Genomic DNA, 22,836 nt, shown 5'->3' with positions numbered 1-22,836 from the left:
GCGCTTGTACAAGTCGCCGCAGCACATTGAAGCGATGGACTAAGGGGTGAGAGCGAATGGTCGACCTGGCCTTCTTGACCATCAACATCATATATAACAGCTTGGGATATGTGCTGCGGATGGATTCTACGCAGAAATCATAGCGGACATTGAGGGCAATCAGGTTGATGATGGCTGTCTGGTTACCTAAAATCACTTTTCGCGTTGGGCCATAGCCATCTCTCGGCTACTTTCCTTTGCACCGCTTCCATCGACATTCTCGCCTTGCCAGGACCAATCAAAGATGAGGGCAATTCTTGTCAACACCTGGTCGTAAGCAAGCAGTATTTCCAGAACATCCATCGGGGGGCGTGATAGAAAAGCCTCGCAGTCATCCGCGATAAGGTAAGGAACAGAAGGATTCTGTTTGGGAGCAGTTTTTCGCAGACATGGTGAATAACGATGATGGAGATGATGGAGAGTGTTCGCCTCGTCGTAGGCTTCAAGCTTCAAGCTTCAAGACGGGCTGGAATAATTGAAGAGGTAAATCATGACGCCAAAACAGAACTGCGGCTCACCGTGTAGCGTTAAGGAGCTCGCCGAGCGTCTTGAAGTCCGCTACGACCAATTGAACAATGGCGTAGGTTGACGAGCCTCACCACCTTCGGCCACATTTTTCGAATGAGAGCCAATATGCTCTTGAAAGACATTTGAGGGGCCAAAACTGCTTACAAAGACAGAAAAGACTGTTACTGTTGTAGGATTGGCAGAGAAACAAGAGCACGTACCATCACAGCAGCATGTGGATTGGAGTAAAGAAGCGATAACGTGATCGCATCCATCACTCCTTCCATTTTCCAAGCGAATATTGAATCCTGAATATTTGAATCCTGGTCAATCATGTCATTAACGCTTGTCGATTTTCGAAATTGTCATGAGAATCGGGTCGCCGGAGTCCATACAGACTATTTACAGGCCATGAAGTTTTGAATCTTGGGAATATCGTAATAGCTGTGAACTATGTAGAAGATTGCATGTACTCCTTCAGACGATCGAAATACTGAGAAAGCAAATATGCATGTGTTGCAACACGATTGGCACCTGTTAAAGCTGGTGGCAGTGTCAAAGTCATTGCGCTCATCGTCACCCTCGTCGACGCGTTCGACCTCCACAACCCACGATTCACCGGCGCTCATGAGTGGCTTTTTTTACCGCAAGGTCATTAACATGCCTCACCATAATCCACCTCTCTCTCAGCTTCATGAAGCTGTTGCTGTTCCACATTCTCATCAACGACCCTGATTATCATGACGGATGGACGGATGAACGGATGAAGTATTAGTATTGACCCGCATTGTCACTGCTGACATCGTTCCCAGGACCTCTCGGTTTGGCACCTTCCTTGAGCTGTGAGGCTGTTGAGTCGTTAAAAAGCAAACCGAAGGTTTCTCCTACATCCAGCACGAATTGTTTGGAATGGCCTATCACATCGTGGGCGATGACCTTGGTGTCGGTGTAGGGAACCTTGCGCCCGATTTTGAAGCCCATACCTCGTCTGGTTTGCTTCAATATCATGAGTGGGTCAATGATGCTTGGGTACGTCCAAAGTCTTTCCTCGTTCTTGGCTCGTCGGGGGTATCTGATAGATTTTTTTGTAAAGACGATTATTTTCTCCCACCCAGGAACTTCATTCCCCCTCGAATTGCTCGAACTTGCTCGTCAAGCCTCTGAATTCGAAAAACGAAACGTCAAGTTAATCGGTGTATCGTCTAGTTGGTTGAGCGATCAAAGGAGATGGAAGGCTAGTCAAATGCGGTATGGAATCCAGCCTGGTTCTGTTGACCAGAAAATTCAAATCGTTCGTCTCGACGTCGTTGTTGTTTGGAACTTTATACTGACATTCACCTTTCAGGTTGCGGATGATGCTGGGGAAATAGCATTCATGTACGGAATGGCTCCAAACGAGCAGGATCCGACCATCGAAGTAAAGAAAATATCTCAATGCACGATCTTTCGATCTGAATCCGATGTTTTAACAGCCGAAAAGTCTATTTGTGGTGGACCCAAATCGTATTGTTCGACTGGTTCTCTCTTATCCTGCGACCTTTCGCAAGAATTCGGACAAAATCTTACAGTAAGGGTCAACTCCGATCGCTTTTTACTTCATGCTCAAATTCAAAACCCAGGTTCATAGACAAATATTCAGCTCACGCGTCCATATCTCGAGGAAACAGCCCCTTCAGTCTAGACGGCAGTCTCAACCGTAGTCGTACCTTCGCGGGCACCGCCACTCCCGAGCTCTCTTCCTCTCCCAAAACTTCTCTCAAAACGAATGGTCGTACGAGCGAACAGTATGACAGACCCAATTCCGAGTATCTTACCACCACCGAAAACACCGGCTTTGCACCAAGCAGTTTCAGCCGTAGTCGAACCTTCCGAGGTGGTACCCCCGATTCATCTTACTCCTCCGAATCCAAAGGGAAGAACGACAAACCCCAAGATAAACGAAATCTCGGAGATGACAGTTTCGTGCGAACTGCGTCCAACACTATCTCATCCCAGTTCGTTGTAGGCGTATCCGTAACGTCGACGCATCTCGCCGCGACGGATTCCACCATGACTCTAACAGGCGGAAGCAATTATGTGCAGAATGCTCTGAATGTCCTGGATTCTCTGATCGACATAGGGAAAGTGCTTCCTTACGTCGCACCCGCGTTCATCCTGTTGAAGGTCATCATCGAAATCGAGAGGAACGCTCAAGATAACAGCGCGAGATGTAGAGATTTGGTGGAGCGCGTTACGTTTATGCTCTCACATGTGCCTGCTCTTCGGGCTTTGTGCAAAGAGGGAACAGGAGTCGACCAAGCCACGCGTCAGGTCATTAATCGGATGAACAACGTTCTGAAAGATTGCACGGCTCTCATTGAAGCGTATAGGAAGCAGGGGATCATCGCTCGCAGGTTGAGCTTGAAGAACAAGGAGAAGTTTGAAGGTTGTGCACAGGCTCTAGCGGGTGTAACGAACGACCTTTTGATTTCTCTACAAATCCATCAGACTAGCCAGATGGAGAGGATGCTGAATCCTAACCGACTCATTCTTCCTAAAGATGAGGGTGATGAGGAAGCTGAAGCATTCGTGAACGAGTTTGGGGGTGAAGAAGTTGTCAAGGCGGATCGAGAGTTGGTTGCGATGTTTGCGGAGGATACGAAGGTGTCGGTAGAAGTGAATGAGGAGGTTATGACGGAGCTCAATACCAACCTTTCCGACATTATACGCCAGAATCATCTCGAGTTGGAGAAAAAGCTGAATGACAGTGTTAGCGCCACTGTTCTCGACTCCATCAAAGCGCTTTCTGAACTTGCTGTGGAGAAGGAGAAAGAACGGACGCTTGTCTGCGTTCAATGCGATAAGGAGTTTAAGGAGTCGACGAGTGGGCCCGACTCATGTTCTTTCCACAAGGCAGAATATGACTCGTGGAATAAGTTGTACGCTTGTTGTAGCAGCAAGAACCCCTGCCAATTTGGTTCACATCGGTCAAAACACCATTGTGAATACCCCTATGGCGCATTCTTCACCTTCGCTCGCAACATCTGTGGTTACACGGACACCATGGACGTATGGGTCACAGCTGAAGACACGAATCTCGAAACGGATTCTACTCAATTCACCCAAGTTTCTCAGCTGCTTCGGTGGAAATCGAAGGGGGCTGTACCCTCGGAACCAACTATTCTGGTGCGAGTCGGGAAGTTGGATATCAAGGAGCCGTATTTCTTCGGAACCTTCACCGCGAAGGATTTGGAGGTTCGGAGTCAGGTTGCGGATATTACCGGACAAAATGTTATTTTCCGGACTGACTCCTCCGAGACGGAATATGCAATGGCTGAATGGTTGATGAGCGAATCCCTTTCTGCCGACGGTAGGAAGTATATCACAGGAATTCGACTCACAGCCAAAGCCGCAACATCTCTCACTCCGTTCATTCGCGTTTGTCTGATAGATACCCAGACATGTACGAAATCTGGAGAGGTGATGAACATATCGGAGGGAGGTTTACGGTCATTCACTCCGCTCACACCGTACACCCTACCCGAAGGCCGAAAAGTCTCTTCGGAGCTCTACGTGGGACAACTTCGTCCAACACGAAGCGACTTCAAAACCCGAACGACGCCTAACCTGCCTATAATCCTGAAAGAACTGTCCGATCCTCCGCTCTCAGCCAACCCGAGACTCGCCTCGGAAATTGCTGATATTTTCACCGGTGCTATATCCGTTTTCAACAAACATCCTCCAGGAACTCTCAACCCGATATCTATAGCTTCTGTCGACGCGTATTTCCGTTTTGTTGGAGACGAAAATTATACACCCGTCGAGTCTCTCAAGATCCTCAACGACTCACAGCTTCCTAAGACTATCGATCCGAGACAGACGTGGCAGATGAACTACGAGTTACGGGTTCCTCGGACCGAGGAAGACGTTAAGCTTAAAGTGAACTGGTGGAATAGAGCTTTCGCGGCACGAAAGAAACCGTTACGGTTGAAATTCGTTTTCAAGGACATCGAAGACGAGGAAGCCTCCATTGTCGTGGAGTATGTCATTTCACATTATGAGTTGGAGAAACAGAAGCCGGAAGACATTGCATTCTTTTACATTGATGATCCAATTTTCTGGGAGAGACATCATGTTCATGTCGTTCCGCGGCAGGAGAAACGGGATCGGAAGGACCTGGTAATGAAGATTTGTGGGCAGGAAGTTCTGGTGAACGTCCTGAATAAGGTTGTTCATTCTGCTCTCAAGTCAGGGGAGACTGAGGTTGCTCTCAACAGGATTGGTGAGGTGAAGCGTAAAGGGTCATTGGATGCTTGGAGTTGGAAAACATGGGCTTTGGTGGATACATCGTGTAGAAGGGTCTACGCTTTCAAGATATTGATAACACAGTGGGTGGATGAGGAGAAACGGACGGGATATGCGTGTTTGGGATATGTTCCGTGTCCGGAGTATGGGGACGTAATGAGCGAGACTAGGCCCGTTCGTTATGCGTTGGAGAAGGTTATGTTTCCGGATGTGGTGCTTTGCCCGGAGGAAGAAGTCGTTTTGGACGATAGAGTGGATGATTTCGTTCCGGAAACGGCAAAAATGGCTGCTGGCAGCAAGTCTTCAACTCTCGACAATAGCGGCGCATCTCAGGTTCCTATGGCCTTACCAGAAGAGGTGAATCAGCGGTTGGCGTCGATTGATAATAACCTGGAGAGGATAGCCAACGCTTTCGAGCAATTGTTGGATATGATGAGATCTCAGCAGTTGCAGGGTAAAAGAAATGCATTCTGAATTGACATACGATTTTCTCTGCGTTCGTTTCCTTTTCGCCCTATTGAATCAATTCTATTGATCTATGACTTGTACTGCAATTACCATCGACGCTGTAAATTATTCGTTTATTGCTCTGTCCCGCGACGGAGTACTGTAGCGCGCGTGAACATGACTGAATACCCTTCTCTTTATAGCGTTCTTCCTTTACCACCATCACCATTCCTCATCTATAAAGGTGACTATGACCATCACCCATTCGGGAGCGTCAAAATAAGGTCTGTTCTGCAGAAAATGTATGCACGTACATCTTTACCGGGTTAGAAGGCGTAAGCTCGGGATTTTGAATGTTGCATAAACACCCGAAGGCCCTCAACAGGTGCGTAGTCAAACATCGGTCATTTCAAACCTTCCTGTTATCACTCCCGGTTTGCCGGGACGCTGGCGGACGATGTCGTTTATGTTCGATGACGGTCTTCCGCATCTTTAGGCTTGGAGTTCAAACTACTGCTTATATCTCAAGGAGTTTTGCTTTCACTACCACTATAGTCTGACAGCTATGGGAGGTCCCGGTCATCGGTTCCTTGGAACCACCGTTATTTGCGAGCTCAGTAAGGGTTCCGAACTTCCGAATCTACATAGCCTAACCCGCCGTTACTAAACCGATTTTGGGAATTTTCATTACCAGAGGTTATACGGGATACGTATCAACGCGTCTCAAGGATTTATGCACACTGCAGTCGACCTAGGCAGCCTGGCCCTTCGTCTGCCATCTTGCAGCCATCGGACGTAGGAGAAAGCCCAAAGAATTTTGCAATAGCCTTAACTCTCTCTCTCAATCATGCATTGAACAATTCGCTCCAAGTCTTTACTGCAGTGCTGCCTAGTGCTGCCCTTCCCGACGCGTTGTGCGGCCTATCTCAGCCACCAGTGCGGGTTGTTCCCGTTCCGTCCTCCAAATGGTACCTCCAAATTTCGAAACGTCGCTGTTATCTCCAGCGGTAGGCTGAACCACGTTGCAATCTCGAAATTTCCATCGAAGAAGGATGCATCGCTGTAGGGCCACCACCCGATGATCGAGGCCCGAAAAATCCGGGTAAGATCCGACCTATCAAAAAATGTCTTTGAAATAGTCAGAGAAGGAGCTTCATTTTCATCCGCGTCTTAGCCTGTCTCACTCTTGCCTCCTACCTTGACTACACCTCAATGCAACCTGGAATCGAAATTTACCCAGAATCTGTTTTCGATGTCGACTTACAGACCGGATTCATGCCCCCTCGTGTGCCTCTGGCCAGGCTTCCGGCAACTTGGAGACCTTGGGAGTCGCTGCTCGAGTCCGCTATTCAACAGAAATTGCGTCCAGGTGATATCATCGGTTTATCACCTCAAGATGAAGCCCGGTCTGCCCGTTGGAGACATCAAATAGACACCGTACGTCGCACTTCCAAGTTCACCGTCATTCGCATACTGAAACCCTCAATCTGTAGACGCCAGTGCTCCTCACAGACCCCCTCAAAGAATCCCCGGTACTCCTCCGCAGAGCTCATCTAGTCCTAACCTTCCTCCTTCACTTTTACGTGCAAACATTACCCCCAACCGCACCCGTCTTAATACCTAGACCAATCTCAATACCCCTCCTCAAAATCTCCAAACACCTCGACATTTCCCCCGTAGTCACCTTCTCTGACACCGTCCTATACAACTGGGACCTTAAAACCGCCCTAGCACCCTCAGATTTCCCACCATCCCTCGACAACTTACGTTCCCAGACACTATTCTCAGGTTTACCAGACGAAGAAGTCTTCTACCTTTCTTCTGCTCGGATAGAACTCCGCGGTGTTGAAGCTCTCGAAATCATGCGTATGACGATGGACGAGGTATTCGTTGGTGACGACCTGGCTGTAGGAAGGACTACAAAAGGATTAAAACGCCTAGCCATCGTTATCCGCGACTTACGACAACTCTTACTCGACGTCCGAAAAGGATGTGATCCCGAGACATACTATAACGAAGTTCGGCCTTGGTTCCGTGGTGAAGATTCAGATCCTCTTAAACGTAAATGGGTGTTTGAAGGCATCTCAGAAGAAGGACTCGAAGAGCCGAAAGAGTTGTCTGGAGCAAGCGCAGGACAGAGCTCGCTGGTTCATGCTTTGGACTGTTTCTTGGGTGTGGATAGCGTTAGGGCAACTCCAGATGGGAAGCCGTCGTTTATGTCGAGGATGCAGGTTTATATGCCCAAGAATCATCGGCTGTTCTTGGATCATCTGGCGAAGACGAGCAGGCCCCTGAGAAGATTTGTACAGGAATCGAACAACGAGGAGTTGTTGAAAGCGTTCAATGAGGCTGTTTTAGCATTGAAGGAGTTTAGAGATGCACATATGATCATTGTAACGTTGTATATTATCGGGCCCTCGAAGAGAGCCAATACTTTGGAAAGAGAGAAGAAGAGGGAGGAAAGGGAAAAACAGGAGTTGAAGGGCACTGGAGGGACCGATCTCGTCAAGTTTCTGAAGGGTGTACGGACACAGACGGCGGAGACTGTATTAGAACCCCCCCCCAACTAATTAGACACCACTAGACGAACTTCATATTGTAATCTTGCATACTTCAGGATAGATCATGTTGCACTTTTTAGAAACGCGAGTTAATGGCCGAAGTGATTAGCATCATCAATAACTGAAAACGGTCGTTCCGTGTTCAGGTCCCCAGATTGTTCCCAACCGATCCATCTCATCGCGCTGAACACCCTAGAACGAGGCAAGTCCCCAAGCCTTACCCCCCGTCCCACTCCCACTCGGCGCTTTCGCAATCTGACAATCAGTTGTCTGTTTCCCTCCCTGCGGAACTCCCAAGTTCGACAAATTTGACGCAAGGCACTCTCGTATGTCCATCCTTCTGCACCTGAGTAAACCTCCCCTCTAACGTGAACGAACGCCGTGCCCCCAATCCCACCATGCGTCCGCAAGCCAGTAGTTCCTTCGTTCGGTTCAACCAGCCGGATTCCCAAATCGGATCAACGTTCGAACGTTATCCAGGAGATAACAGACGATCCAGGGTAACGATCACTCAACGGTGCTCCCGTAGCGTTGACAAAGTCGTTATGAGCGGTTCGATAGGAAGTAGGTGTAAGGCTAAGAGAGTCGTACTGCCGTTAATGAAGATTATATCCACCACTTTACAAGCATTGATCATAACTTGGAATGTTCCAGAAGGAAATGGGAATGTGCAAATTAGAGCAGAAGATCCTTCAACGGGGAACGAACCGCCACGGATATTCTTGACCCGACGAGTCGGTGGAGCCTCCAGAGTCTTAAAAGCCCGTGGAGGCTATCGGAATCGACATCACTGGTATATCGCGAGTTCATATCTCCCATGACAATGACCGGTATACCCTGCGATCGGGTGGTGATATAGTTCGGTACACACGAAGCAGCACTATCACCGGAATCTGGACCAGCATCAGCGTGTAGGTTGTACAGGTCGATCCACAGCTATACGAAAATGAAAGGGAACTCTTTTGGTGTGAGACAGCATCTTTCATTGAGGCTACATTTGTCCCGTTTGACACGTTCGACGTCACTCAGAGAAACCGGATAGTGTGAGACCGAAAGGTACAACACCTGATGCAGGGGTGGAAGACATAGCTATCGCTGGCGTATAATGCAATGTGGTAATTGAGGTCCTCCGTTGAAGGGCTTCAAGCGAGAGGATATGGGGTTTGTTGACTTCTGGGTTGCCGGAAGGTAGAATTCTGTTGAAGGGGGTTGTGTTAGCGTTTGTGATGAATAGTTAGGTGATAGACTGGCTGACCAGGAAGACCGGCAACATTGTAGGTCAGGACTGTGGACGGTCCGGAGGTAGTTTGAGCTGCAACGAGGCACGAGAGTAAGGGAAGGGGATGAACATGGTTTCATGTACGAAGGAGACCGAGCTCGAGTAAGAGGTTGCTTGACTTCCTCCTTCTGATATAGGGCATGAACTATTTCTTGCGAAATTGTGCCGGCGCACGTTCTGTTCATGGCTCGACGTGTGCTTTGAAACCTTGGGTATAAATGTACATGAAAAATCTTAGTGAGAATGTGGAGGAATGCGGGGAGAAGGCTTGCGAGGGCCGGTATGGTCACACGTCCAGGAGAGGGAGACCGACGCTGTAGGAGTGGGCTGCTACGACAGCGAACTCTCGCCCTCGCGATGGCTGTCGATTCGCTTTGGCACCAGGGGAGGAAGGGAAGTTTTCTGCGATTTTTAAATTCCACTGGCCTAGATGTATGACTGAACCAGGGTACGGAATAAAGCAAGTGACTGGAGGAGCGTATAAATTTTCGCGGCTCGTTTGCTTTATTCGTGTCCATGCCCGCCTACAAAAATCTTCCCGAATTTCATGCGAAGGGTCCTTTGCTGGGGATCAGGGAAACGAAGAAGGGAAAAGAACATACTCATGATGAAGACGCACCTGCATATTCCCGATTGTATGCGCCAGTCTAACCGATAAAAACCCCATTTCCTCGTCCAGTAGTTTTCACCATCTTCTTGGTATCTGGGGAAGGAACCGACGTTAACTTGATTCAGTTCAACATAACGGTCCCCGAAAACTCACTGATGAGTTCAACATTGAAAGTCGAGCTTTATGGGTACCGCCAGAATATTTGAAGAACGAAAATGAATGAGAGTTGTGTTTCTCGCACAGTTCTCGTGCCTTTCAATTATTTCTGAATCGTGTCGAAAGCTGCCACTGTCCGAACGAAGTATCTATGCTGCTTGAGGCTTCGTCTGCATTGTCCGTTTGCGGTCGCGTTTAATCTCAGGGAGAAAATTAGGTCGGTTGACACTGGAATAGTTTAGCAAAAATGAAAGATACAGGGTTTCGTTGACTAACCAGAATTTGAAATAGTGGGATTCGGCATGCTTTTCTGTCAGTGTAGTTTGAGGAGGAAGCAGGATCCAAGGTTGCGGGCAGGAATTGAACCGAGAGATAAGATAGTCAGAGATAAGATAAAGGATTTCTCGGAGTTTTACCTTGAACTTCTTTTTCCTCTTCGCTCATCTGCACTCCAGTGACCTGGGTTCTTTACTCTTCTCGTGCTTGAAATCGGATTTTTCTCCTCGAGCGAGTAATGTGCAGAATAGAGAAATCCGACTCTAACGTAAGTGAAAAAATTATACTAAGACTCCAGACTCGGAGTACTGTGGACTGCCAGTGGACGAGAGGCTAACTCGAAATGATGCGTCTAGGAAACCTCGTTGAGTCTTCCAGAGGGCCCGAAATTACTCTTCTTCTACGGTACTCTCCAGCTCCCCCACATTCTAAAGGACGTTGTCGGTCTTGAAACAATACCTACACTTCGTAATGCCAGCATCCGAGGCTACACGGATCAGGATGTGGGGTCCATATCCTGCTCTTGTAAAACGCGCGCACGAAGATGTGACAACCGGAAAAGCCTGGATTTTACACGAAGAGAGTCATTTGAAGAAACTGGTCCACTACGAGACGAAGAATTATCGGTTTGAGGCAGTGGACATTTGGCTAGACGAAGACTCCTCTCCGATTTCTGGGTATACGTTTGTGTGGAACGGACGTGATGAAGACCTTCATAATGGGGCTTTTGACATGTCGAGGTTTGGCTAACAGATGCGATTTTACATGGTCGATATGGATTCGATCGTCTAGGTTATTGAATGTACAAGATAAAGAGAGATTATAGGGTTCTGATCTTTGGCAGGGACGTTTTCGACAGCATTCTCGGAAATGTTGCAATGAATGCTGCACGTTACGGTGCGCACCGCGAAGCTTTTTCCACTGGTTGCTGAGTAGCATACAACGGGTATGCCTGTGGATGCTCTCGGAATCGGTAGTACAGGCCTTAGAACCATACCTATCGAAACTTTGCCTCAACGTCGTATGGAATGAACCAACTTAATGCTTCCGGAGGGAACCGAGCTTCATTGATTTACGTGGGCCCCGTTCCTTCTTACCTCCGCCATCAAACACGATGTAAACACCTGTGCGCTCAATCCAACCCTCTTGCTCACTCCCGTCAATGCTGTCCTACCTCGCCAGCTACTGGCCTACCTGGCTGTCGTTGCAGGCCCCCAACCAAGATGGAGAGGAAACAGGTACGCATTCACTCAATTTCACTGATAATGCGGCTTCTAACAATCGCATTCGACAGAGGTCTCTACCAGTGGATGCAGTGCAGACAACGAGCGTGAAAGTCATCCCACCCCAGGTCCAGAAGAGAAACGTGCGCATTCAATCATTTTCGACAATACAGCATCTAACAATCCCATACGACAGCGATCCTGACCGACGGTGTAAATCCGAGTATCACCAGTGAACAACCTGCTCCGACCCCAGAAACACAGGACCGAAGTACGCCTTTAATCAATTCCTGCTGATCGTACAATGTTTTGATGTCAGTCTCACTTAAAAGAGATTCCGGTGAAATGTTCAAACTTTGACTGCGAAGAGCCTGGTACTAGGCTCTGCTCTGGCTGTAAATCTGCTTTTTACTGCTCTGGGCCTTGCCAAACCGAACATTGGGAAATACATGTGTGGGATTGTAAAGTACCTATCCATACAGGTCACTATCTTCGAAAGGCCTGTCTTCACGACCTTTTGCCTACCCATCAACAAACACGGTTTGATTATGGTTTCGAGAGAGCTGGGTCGTACTGTAGTAATCTCCTTGGGCTGTATCAGGGCCTCTGGTACATCAACCAAAGTCTGACCTCGAAGGAGCTCAATCGGTGGAGGAAAAACGGTCTATTGGTATCCAAGATCAAGGAGACATTCGAGTCGGTTCCAGCGCAGTGCCGTGGGGGTTATTACCCCTGGTTTCTTCAAAACCAGTGGATTCTTGATGAATCACCTATTCCAGAACAAGAAGGGGCACAAGCAGAGGTAGAGCGTATGTCAAAGAGGGCTTGGGATAAGATAGGGAAGGATTTGAGTTCGGAAATGCCACGATGGCCAGTGGAGAAGAAGGAGTGCTTTGGGCATTACGCAATGGCACTATCTCGCGGTCGTCCCCCTCCTAGCACGAATTTGTGGGTTCATGCGGGTTACTGTGCTGCGAGTGGCGAATTCGAGGAAAGCCAACTCGGCATCGCGTATTGTCAACTTTTTGAACGTTGTACGTTCGACGAATATTGCGTCGCTTACAAGTCGAGTGCGGTATACAATCTGATGGAGAAGTACAAGGCTCTGCCTTCTGGTTTACCTTCCCTCCTCGACAACCTGCGCATCGTTTTGTTATCCTCTCCGATAATGCATCAATCCGTCTGGTGGCTCAAGCAATGTATTGATGACGGGTTGGACGAATTCCAACCAAGCCGTTCAGTGGTAGTGGATTATGGCTTCATCAATTGCAAGTCAGTGCCAGAGCGTGAAGCGCTGGTTAACATATACCGCACTGCTTTTCGTTGCAGGGACTTTGACGCAATGAAGTTGCACGAGGCGTGCATTCAAGGCAAGATTTATGGATATGTGACGCAGATCGTTCCGTTAAAGAAGAAGGGTGAAATACGGACGATGAAGAGACTAATGAGGAACCCATATCCTCTCCCTCTTCTTTGAACTGAATTTGGTGTGTCTTTATTTCCCTCGGTCAACAACTCACTGAGCTTAGGTAGGTGTGTTGTACAACGATGATACCGAAAACGGACAGTTTTGTTCAAGTCGGTGACCACTGCATATCATTCTAAAATGCATTCTACATGTATGTCGTTCAAAACGAACATCAGTATATTCGAACTGGATTATATATCGTGATTACAAGTGTGATTCACATCAGTGGTTGCGACCTGCTTCTTGAAGTACCAGTGGCTAAGATCCGGGCTCAATCCGGGCTACATACGACGCTGTACTTAGTAAGATAAGATAAGATCATCGTACCACCTTGTATATATACCGTACTTTCCGCTTCTTCTTTTTCCTCTTCCACTCATCTGCTCATCGACGGTCCTAATCCTTCACTTTTCTCGCACTCTACATCAATTTATCTGCTGAAGGACGTCATGAGTAACATACACCAGGTCAAGCTCCCACGATGTTTGTGTGGAAAGGACGTGGTGAAGATCCTACGGATAAGGCTTTGCGGTGACTTTTGAGATTTGGCTAACATCGACGTTGTGAATTAGTTTGGAAAATCGTCAAGTTTGTTGAAGACGGAAGATAAAGAGAGGTTGCACGGTTCTGGTTTTGGCAGAGAAGTTTCGCGACCATATTGACCTTGGTCCCTTCAAGGCATTCGCCACAGCTTCTCGAAGCTCTGAATGGCGGAACTCTTCTGCCGGCATCGGATGACGTTGAGTGGAAGTTCCAGCTGTCGGAGTTTCACGGTTCGGATAGCCTCCACGCACCCACAAACGCAACGAATTTCAACTCACAAACTAAACACGAAAACTAACATGAAAATTTCCAAGCAATTTCTGAATATTAGAAAAACGAAGTAGGTTGAGGTTGACGCCCATCCATTAGTATAACGGCCTCCGTCCAACCTCCGCGCGCCTCCGCCACTAGTAGTACTGGCACGCATCTGCATCAATCACCGTCTATCACCACACCCGTTGCCATTGCTGTGAAGTCACATCAAACCTTGTACTCAGAGTGACTAGCAGTCCGTCCCTAGTCCATCCCAACGCCCCCGAACCAGGCTTTCCATCAATGTTGTCCTACCTCGCCAGCTATTTATTACCTGCAAGCTGGTTGGAGTGGCAGCCTATTCCAGACGGTACGTATTCAATAGTTCCCTGTTGACATCCAGCTTCTAACAATCCCGCACGATAGGTTTTCTGACTAAAAAAATTCCCGATACTGAGCAGGATGATCCTACTTCAGACACGAAGGAGAATCAGAAAAGTACGCAACAGTCAACTTTCGTCAATTTTGGTTCTGAACATGTTTTACTCAGCAGGTGTCTCGACCGACAAACCAAACCATAAGTTTAAGATTGGGCCTTCTCTCACCGCAGAAGAAGAAGAACGGAGTGAGTACCATCCTCTCCGTTGACTTCAATGCAACTTTTGGCGGTATCCCTCAACAGCGATATCGGCGAAATGTTCAAGCCGTGGCTGCGAGAAACCTGGAACAAAGCGCTGCTCTGGTTGTCGATGTGTTTATTACTGCTCTGAGCATTGCCAGACTAAGGATTGGGACTCTCACGTGTGGAGTTGCAATTTACCTATACATACCGGTCATTACCTTCGGAAGGCCTGTCTTCAAGGTATTCTCCCAACCCATTCACAAACACGAATTGATTACGGATTCGAGAGAGCCGATGGACATGGACTTTTTGACTGCCATCTTTTTGGCCTGTATAATGACCTTTGGAGCATTAATTCGAGACTGACCTCGAAGGAGCTCAATCGATGGAGAAAAAAGGGACTATTGGCTTTGAAGATCAAGGAGACCTTCGAGTCCGTTCCAGAGTGGGATCGTGGACTTTACTATCCTTGGTTTCTTCAGAACCAGTGGATACTTGATGGATCGCCTGTTCCGTACAGGCAGGACCCACAAACACAGGATCTTATGGAAAACGAGACTTGGGATTTGAGCTCTGATGTGCCGTGGTGGTCAGAAGACAAGGCTATGTCGGACTATCCGATTCCTCTCGCACCAAACGCGGAGCATAGTACGTGCAAACTCGTTTCCTCTATCCGGCTTCTAACAGTCCCTCTCGACAGACATCCCGGCCTGCAAATGTCATGAGAACAAAAGAACTCTCACCCCAGAAACCGAAGAGAGAGGTACGCTGTTTAATCGGTCCCACTGATCCGGTATTCAACGGTCTTACATGACAGCTATCTCAACCAAGGACGCAAGATACGAGTGGATAGAACAACCTGCTCCGACTTCAGAAAAACAGGACCGAAGTACGCTTTTACTCGCTTCCCGCTGATAGTACAATCTTCTGATGTCAGTTTCACTCTAAAGAGACTCCAGCGAAATGTTCAAACTATGACTGTGAACAACCTGGTACTAGATGCTGCGCAGGTTGTGAAGCTGCTTTCTATTGCTCCAGATCCTGCCGGACCGATAATTGGGAGGTTCATGTGTGGGTATGCAGGGTGCCCATTCATACAGGTCATTACCTCAGAAGGGCCTGTTTTGATGACCTTGTCCCTAAACATCACCAAACACGAATTGACTACGGTTTCGACAGAGCTGGACGACATGAGGGTAAACTCCTTGGCCTGTATCAGGGCCTCTGGTATATTACTCCGAATTTGACCTCGAAGGAACTCAATCGATGGAGGAAAAACGGACTGCTGGTCTCCGAGATCAAGGAGAGCTTCGAATCCGTTCCAGAGCAGGAGCGTGGACTTTACTATCCTTGGTTTCTTCAGAACCAGTGGATACTTGACAGATCCCCTATCCAAAACGAAGTCGAGGAAATGGTTGATCAGTGGAGAAAAAACGCTTGGGTTCGAATTGGGAAAGATTTGAGTTCGGAAATGCCGAAATGGTCGCAGAACAAGAACGAATGTTTTGGGCATTACGCGATGGTAATCTCTAGATGTCGCCCCCATCCATCGACTGAGATGTGGGTTCAAGGAGGTTATTGCGCTGCGAAGGACCGCGAAGAAATCATCGTCGGCCGATCTTACGAGGAGCTTTTTGAACGTTGTTCGTTCGATGAATACTGCGCTGCTTACGATTCAGCTTCAGTATTCACTCTGATGGAAAAGTACGAGGTTCTGCCCCCGTACTTTTACTCGGAGCTTCTCAACAACTTGCGCATTGTTTTGTCTTCTCGGAGCATGCACCAAACCGTCTGGTACCTCAAGCAATGCATCGATGACCAGATGCAGGAATTCCAACCAGCCCATTCAGTGGTCGTGGATTACGGCTTCATAAATTGCACGTCCGTAGCAGAACGAGAGGCACTGGTTGATATATACCGTGCTGCATTCCGTTGCCACGGCCTAGACGCTATGAAGATGCATGAGGCGTGCATTCAGGGCAAAATATTTGAATTTGTGACGCAGTTCGTTCCGTTGAAGAAGAAGAATGAGATACAGATGATGAAGAGGTTGATGCGGAATGCGTATCCTCTATGATGGTGTGCTTTTGTTCTGTTCTCTCGTTCAGCCACTCACCGAAGTAAGTTTAGCTTCGTGTATTGTTCAACAACAATAATAATACCGAAAAAAAATGACCACTTTCTTGACAATGTATTCGGTTGTTCAAATGGAACATGAATATCATTTATTATTTTTGTAACCGCTGCGGTCACCTGTTGCACACGTGCACCTACCTAAACACGCGCACACTTTCAGTTTGAACACTGAGACTGTAGAAGTCGGTGATTTTCACATAGTTTTTCACCTACCTTCAGCCGGACTTTCACGTAACCTTATTAGTGAAAATAGGTAACAATACAGTGATTCCATGATGTGAAAAAATTCATGATTCACATACTTTTTGAACACTTTCACCCAGTTGAATTCCGACAAGAAATCCAGATTTTCACCACAAACAAGGTGAATACCTTCACCTTTTTCACATACTTTTGATTAGAATTTCAATCTTACAGTGGGGAAAATGGAGGGTAAAACAACGTGAATTTCATTTCTTTTTACATGAATAGGCTCGGGCTACAGCCAGTCTACACCTTGATTTCTCTATGCCAGCCCAAAACCGATTCAATCCACACCTCAGTTTGTTTCCCTTCACTTGTGAGGCTGTAAGTTTTGCTATCAAAATTGTACGCATCTGCGTCAGCGCAGACATTGACAAAAAGTCGTAAAGGCTTACCATATCTGCTTCTTCCTGCTCGGAATCGTGGTCAGCATGTTTGTTCAATTTGTGGGTGCCTGACACATGAATTTTCCTGGTCAAAATTGTAAAGAAAGCATTAATAAAGAAGGTACACGCACTTTTTCTGCACACAAAACCATTGAATGCAGCGACAGCACTTCTTCTTCTTGACTGTTGAACTACACGTTGGCAGGTATTGAGCAAGGTATGGGGTTGAGAATGAGGGGAAAGGGAAAGAAAAAAGACAGAGGTAGAGATGAAAACGAGGGGAGGGGGGCGACGTTTGATGTTAAGACATGATAGTTAGCGAGAGAGTGGGGCCTGCTGCTGCGCCGGTTAGCAATGTGACAGCTATGATGTCATATGCACAGCTCTCACATTTACGCGAAATTCACGCCAAATATAGTGAAATTTTCATTTTTGCACTTAGCGGTCATTTGTAACTTTTTGCACCCCTTATTTCAGAGGAAATTCACGCTGTGTGTGAAAATATAATTCACCCAAATTTAGAGCGAAAAGTGATTATCACGTCTTCTTCCATGCGAAATTCACACACTTTGACAAGCCCAGTGGAATCCGCGAGTTGCTCGACATGTACGGTCTCGGATTTCGACCACCAGTCGGATTTGGTAGGCAGCTACAGCTAGATCTGTGGAACTATATCACTCAATGATAACAATTATCTGTAGATGCTTCCAAAAACTATTTAGGTCAAACTCTGAACTTGGCCTTGGACTTTAATCTCGTTCGCCTTTTGCTGCAGACCTGAATGTGGTGATTTCATGTTTGGAAAAGTCGTTTGGGGAGGAAGAATTGGCTCAGAAGCGCCAAGACTTGTAGCTTGCCTCTCGGAATCATCAAATGAACACTACTTCCGAATATTAGCCTCCGACTCTATCTAGACTTTAATCTCTTCAACATCGTCTTCCAATACCAAAACGGAATACAAGACGTCGAAGGCGAGACGACATGTCTACTCACTTATGGATAGATAATTCAATCATCGTCTATGACGCTTTGCAAGACGGCTTTTCCAAATCCACACGCTGACAGTTCCTCGATGAAGTCAGTCACGACGTCCATGCTATAATTTTATCGCGGGTCAACTCGGTTTCCAAGCTTCGAATCCCGTCGTGGCCTGAGAAAACACATATGCGCCCCACCAATATGCCGTTGTCACGTTCGCGGTTCCTTGGTCACTTCATGGAGCTTGAGTGATTACGAGTGGTAGAAGGATCAAGAAAGCGTTTGGAGATCCAGGAGTTAAGCTTGAAATACGCCCTAGATCCGGCCAATCGGACACTGCAAATCATTGTTTCTTCTCTTTTCCACTTTCCGATGCCGCACGTCCACTCCATGACAACGTCTCTTCGGATCTATACGCCTGATTTTGTGGGGTACAGAGAACAACAGGTACTCCGGGGATGGGTAGGTAGTCGACAGTCTTCTGTAAACCACTGTTCTCACCTTCACTATATATACAGCTACTCGCCGAGTAACTCTCAGCCACCTATCTCCAGAAAATCATCCTTTCCATATCCCGTATCATGAACTCTGTCTATAAACCTCAACTGACGCTATGGAGAGACCTTACTCCTCTTCCAAAGCCACTCATTAAAGCCGGATCTCACTCAAAACACATCTTGGTCGTCGGCGGCGGTGTGATTGGCTTAACCCACTCCTGGGCTCTTCTCGATAAAGGTTATAGAGTGACCATCATTTCCAAGGAATGGGCGTCTTTCGGCCAAAAACAACGCCTCGCATCCCAAATCGCCGGTGCCCTCTGGGAATACCCCCCAGCCGTCTGTGGACAACACACGGACAAGATCTCCCTCCAGCACAGTAAAAAGTGGTGTATGGTCGCATACCATATCTGGAATGGAGTCGCCTCGGACCCAAAACTCTCGCAGAAGGCGGGTGTACGGATGATGCCTAGTAACTTCTACTTCCCCCATCCGATCGACGAGGACGACTTCCAGCTTAGCAAGATGCAGGAGATTATGGCTAGCGGTGTTGTTGGATTCAGACGTGGTCGTGATCTGATCTCTGAGCACAACGTCGATCCTGAAAATGGTGGTGTCGACGCTTATGGGATCATGGCACCAATCATCGATACAGATGCCGCTATGGCGTGGCTTATGGACTTGGTCAAGGCCAAGGGCGCCCAGATGATCACGGAAACCATCCATGGCGACCTCCTTACGCAAGAAGACCAGCTGAGGGAACGGTTTGGAGCGGACGTCATCGTGAACTGCACAGGCCTCGCCAGTGCAGAAACAGCGGGAGACGAGACGTGTTATCCCATACGTGGAGGACTTATTCGTGTCATTAACGACGGAGTTGACTTCCCCAAAGTCACAGCTGCCCTCACGATCTCTGCTGATGTAGCCAGACACAGCGAGATTGTGTTCATCGTTCCGCGGAACGACAATACTCTTCTTCTCGGTGGTGAGTGTTCTTTTTGCATATTCGCGGATTCTGGTTGAATCACGGAAGCTAATTCTGTCATCTTCATCGAACAGGTTTCACTGAACCCAACAACTGGAATCTCGACCTTACTCTCGACTCTCCTGTTATGAGACGCATGAGAGCCCGGTGCATAGCGTTCCTACCTGCGCTCAAGAACGCCCGCGTCGATCCAGTATACCCCATGGCCCAGGGCCTCCGTCCATTCCGACAAGGAAATATCCGAGTTGAAAGAGAGCTTAGACCTCATAGGTCTAACGCTAAACCTAGCCGCATCATTCATTCGTACGGCCATGGAGGTGCAGGATGGAGCTTATCATTTGGATGTGCAGGTGATGTTCTCGGTCTTGTTGAAGAGGCGTTATTGGATCTCCCGCCGAAAGTGACCACCAGCAGGCTTCCAGTTGTCCGACAACATAATAACACCGAGATACAAACGAGGATGTAAACTCTTCATGTTCTATCTAGGCTAGCTTGTTCGGATTCATTATTCATACAATATATGGATTAGTGGGCCTTGCTATTTATAATCCTTTTACTCGTACACACGAACGATACATGTAACATATATACTTATAATAATAGGGCTCTCGTCTCCTATTCAAACTCGTCAAGCTTTCATGCGTGATCCTCTTGAAAGGGCCACTTTCCTAGTTCAAATGTTTTCTTCTACTCTTCGCGTCCACGCCCAATGATTCGCATCATTCCTATTTATTTCTCTGCCAAAAAACAAATTATTTTTTTGGTCCCCACCTTCCCCCGTTCTCCGCTATCTGAGACGTGGAGAGAACCGCCTTTACAATAGAGTGTACCCACATTGACCATCATGAATAACTAAGTATACGGTGGAGCGACAACACTGGCAGCTGTTCCTAGCCTCATTGCCGCAGCGGCAGGCATATCTGAACCCGCGATTGTATCGAGAACTCGATTGAAATCGTGATCCCTAGCTACCGGAGAAATAATGAGCGGGCGACAGAAAAAAGTAAGTATGGGGCGGCGAGCTCACATTGGCCCTGGACCTGAAGGCCTGATCCTTCATAGTTACTACATACCTCCCTCCTTTCATTCGTAACTTACGTGGATTGTCCAGGACGAATGATGTAAGTTAAAAGGAAATATATTATTATAATGAATACCTGCATTCAGTTTTTCCAAAACAGACTCTAAATCACACTTCATATACTCACGGGGAACATGAACATGAACATGAAACGTGCCAACGTCAGATAGTGGTCGGATCCTCTTGCCACGACTCCGCCACTCAGCGTGTGGAGGTCAGTGCTCGAGAGTTTCTTTCCATCCTGGAACTCATGGGGTAGAGCAAGGTATTGTATTCACAATGATCATGAGGTGGAGTTTCAATTTGTCCGTCCGCTTTCATCAAAGCACAGCTGACCTGCTTTTTGAGGGGCGGAATAAGTGGAGATGGACCATGCAAACGTCATTTGCTGTCTGAGTTCAGAGTGTTCTAGGTCTGTGAACGACACTTGAAGCCTGCGAGAACGAAATTCCTTCGTAGAATAACAGAACGGGCACTCTGGATTGGTATGAGTTGGAAATCAGTCACCGGTACCAAATTAAAAGAGCGACCCACTAGGACTCCACTTTGTCTGAGCAAATTGTTCAATATCTTTTTCCCGTGCTTAGAAAAAGTGTTTCAGTTGCAATCCGAGCAAACTGGAAGAAGGTTCAACGGTTATTGCGCACCTTCTTCGCCTCGGATCCACTGTACGTTGAACTTCAAGCCCCTTTACCACGATTTTGGCGGTGCAAATCGCTTTGGTCAACTCGAAGACATCGCCTCGCCCACTGCATCTGTTCAAGTTGTATCCACATCCCAATACCATATATGAATGTTAAATCACACTTATCCGAGTCCTACAGACAGGAGCGCGCGCTTGATGTCAAAACTTAATAGCTATTTTTGCGCCACCTTCCATCGAGAATCCCGAAGCTGTTGATAGTAATACGCGTGCGCCTTGCTGCAGTGTCAACTTGAATGTATGAGGTATCTGCATTTTATCAACGCCCATGAATCATACTGTGCATGACATGTTTACGTTTCTTGAGCGTCCGTCCATGACCAGAGTAAGTGAAGTATAGCTACTACAGCTAAGGGTCGACCGGCGAGTACATGGTGGATTCGGAGGGAAACTTGGAACCTAGTACGTGCTGCACTGGCTGTTAGCATGCTAAGCTGTGTGGCCCAAAAGTCCGATCAGCCACGCGTGTATGAATAGAATAACTCGGAAATACTCGAGATTATTTCAAATGAGAAAGAAGTAGGTCTAAGGATCTTGCATCAAGTAAACACACGAGAGATAGAGGAAAAAAGAAGTTTTGGGGTGTGAGAAAGTCATCGGATCTGTTAGCCGCCGCCGGCCCGCCTTGTATCGTATATGGTTACCCAATTTGGCTGTGATTAAGTTCGAGCCAACGCCGTCTCTCTCGCTCTTCCGCCCACCATCTAATATGACCAGTTCGCTCGCACAGCCTATGTTCTACACCCCAGGAAGCCAAATTTATTATTCACGTCTGCTTCTGTTATCTTTTTTGACCCTAGTCCAACTGTCCAAACACGGTTCCTCCTCGACATTGAAGACTACCAAGTCTCCATCGTCTCCAGAGCCTTCAGAAAAAAACCAACGCCCTCACTCCCCAAAACTCTTGTGCCCTCTGGTATACTCAGCCCGCTGTCTGTGACCACCACACCGACGAATTTCTCTCAACCACACAGTCAAAAATGGTTACATGAAGCTTTCCAAAGATTCTGGTGTCAGAATGATGCCTATAAATCCCCACAACATCGATGGTACACACGGTGTGGTGGACCCGGTTGTTGAAATTGACACGACGCTACTATGAGCGTTAGCGCGTGGCTTATAGGCGCACAGAGGGGTCCCCTTACTATTTCTGCTGATGCAGCTGGAGTCAACGACTCAATTCGGTTTCAAATCATTCTTCTCGGTGGTGAGGTCTTCCTTCTTCAACCAAAGGGTTTTTTTTTGTCAGTGATTAATTCAATTTAATCGGCCACAGCTTTTGCCCGAGTTCGACAAATGGAAACCTCGACCTTACCCTCAACTTGTCCCGTCATGAAACGCATGAAAGTTCATCCCCGCACTCAAGACCTACCCATAGCCCTTCCGACGACAATCTCCGAGTCGAAAGGGAACTAAGACTCACATTTTAAACCCGGCCATGGAGGTGCTGATGGTGTTTGCAAGTCGCGGGCTTTCGGATGAAGAGGCGGATATCCCCTCGAGAGCGACGGATCCCGGCGCCCCCTGACAGTGTTTCCCGAGGTTCAAGCGAGGGTGTAA

General features: G+C 47.6%; 8 protein-coding genes across 8 annotated transcripts; 7 read left to right on the top strand and 1 right to left on the bottom strand.

Annotated features, from left to right (window-relative positions):
* Positions 1 to 1,455: 1,455 nt before the first annotated feature.
* Positions 1,456 to 5,304, top strand: E1B28_009298 (uncharacterized protein; the record flags this gene model as incomplete). The annotated part of the gene is made up of 5 exons (XM_043154179.1): positions 1,456 to 1,575; positions 1,640 to 1,837; positions 1,892 to 1,963; positions 2,019 to 2,113; positions 2,166 to 5,304. 5 exons carry the CDS (start codon positions 1,456 to 1,458, stop codon positions 5,302 to 5,304), a joined length of 3,624 nt encoding a protein of 1,207 aa, XP_043009469.1.
* A 538-nt stretch (positions 5,305 to 5,842) lies between these two features.
* E1B28_009297 (uncharacterized protein) lies at positions 5,843 to 6,288 on the top strand (the record flags this gene model as incomplete). Its single annotated transcript, XM_043154178.1, has 2 exons — positions 5,843 to 5,894; positions 5,972 to 6,288. The coding sequence occupies 2 exons, from the start codon at positions 5,843 to 5,845 to the stop codon at positions 6,286 to 6,288; spliced, it is 369 nt and encodes a 122-aa protein (XP_043009468.1).
* Positions 6,289 to 6,489: 201 nt separating this feature from the next.
* E1B28_009296 (uncharacterized protein) lies at positions 6,490 to 7,847 on the top strand (the record flags this gene model as incomplete). The annotated part of the gene is made up of 2 exons (XM_043154177.1): positions 6,490 to 6,714; positions 6,771 to 7,847. 2 exons carry the CDS (start codon positions 6,490 to 6,492, stop codon positions 7,845 to 7,847), a joined length of 1,302 nt encoding a protein of 433 aa, XP_043009467.1.
* Positions 7,848 to 9,403: 1,556 nt separating this feature from the next.
* On the bottom strand, positions 9,404 to 9,742 carry E1B28_009295 (uncharacterized protein; the record flags this gene model as incomplete). Its single annotated transcript, XM_043154176.1, has 2 exons — positions 9,404 to 9,676; positions 9,737 to 9,742. 2 exons carry the CDS (start codon positions 9,740 to 9,742, stop codon positions 9,404 to 9,406), a joined length of 279 nt encoding a protein of 92 aa, XP_043009466.1.
* An 888-nt stretch (positions 9,743 to 10,630) lies between these two features.
* E1B28_009294 (uncharacterized protein) lies at positions 10,631 to 10,909 on the top strand (the record flags this gene model as incomplete). Its single annotated transcript, XM_043154175.1, has 1 exon — positions 10,631 to 10,909. One exon carries the CDS (start codon positions 10,631 to 10,633, stop codon positions 10,907 to 10,909), a length of 279 nt encoding a protein of 92 aa, XP_043009465.1.
* A 412-nt stretch (positions 10,910 to 11,321) lies between these two features.
* E1B28_009293 (uncharacterized protein) lies at positions 11,322 to 12,859 on the top strand (the record flags this gene model as incomplete). Its single annotated transcript, XM_043154174.1, has 4 exons — positions 11,322 to 11,397; positions 11,454 to 11,525; positions 11,579 to 11,653; positions 11,715 to 12,859. The coding sequence occupies 4 exons, from the start codon at positions 11,322 to 11,324 to the stop codon at positions 12,857 to 12,859; spliced, it is 1,368 nt and encodes a 455-aa protein (XP_043009464.1).
* A 346-nt stretch (positions 12,860 to 13,205) lies between these two features.
* E1B28_009292 (uncharacterized protein) lies at positions 13,206 to 16,514 on the top strand. Its single transcript, XM_043154173.1, has 8 exons — positions 13,206 to 14,015; positions 14,072 to 14,143; positions 14,199 to 14,270; positions 14,328 to 14,915; positions 14,968 to 15,030; positions 15,085 to 15,156; positions 15,218 to 16,346; positions 16,398 to 16,514. The coding sequence occupies exons 1-7, from the start codon at positions 13,949 to 13,951 to the stop codon at positions 16,342 to 16,344; spliced, it is 2,061 nt and encodes a 686-aa protein (XP_043009463.1). The 5' UTR covers positions 13,206 to 13,948; the 3' UTR covers positions 16,345 to 16,346; positions 16,398 to 16,514.
* Positions 16,515 to 17,571: 1,057 nt separating this feature from the next.
* Positions 17,572 to 20,070, top strand: E1B28_009291 (uncharacterized protein). The gene is made up of 4 exons (XM_043154172.1): positions 17,572 to 17,673; positions 17,734 to 18,472; positions 18,529 to 19,492; positions 19,567 to 20,070. Exons 3-4 carry the CDS (start codon positions 18,592 to 18,594, stop codon positions 19,956 to 19,958), a joined length of 1,293 nt encoding a protein of 430 aa, XP_043009462.1. The 5' UTR covers positions 17,572 to 17,673; positions 17,734 to 18,472; positions 18,529 to 18,591; the 3' UTR covers positions 19,959 to 20,070.
* The last annotated feature ends 2,766 nt before the right edge of the window (positions 20,071 to 22,836 follow it).

Source organism: Marasmius oreades, chromosome 5, assembly GCF_018924745.1.
Source record: "Marasmius oreades isolate 03SP1 chromosome 5, whole genome shotgun sequence".
Taxonomy (NCBI): Eukaryota; Fungi; Basidiomycota; class Agaricomycetes; order Agaricales; family Marasmiaceae; genus Marasmius; species Marasmius oreades.
The sequence above is the reverse complement of the archived record's forward strand: the minus strand, read 5'-3'. Positions and strand labels throughout refer to the sequence as shown.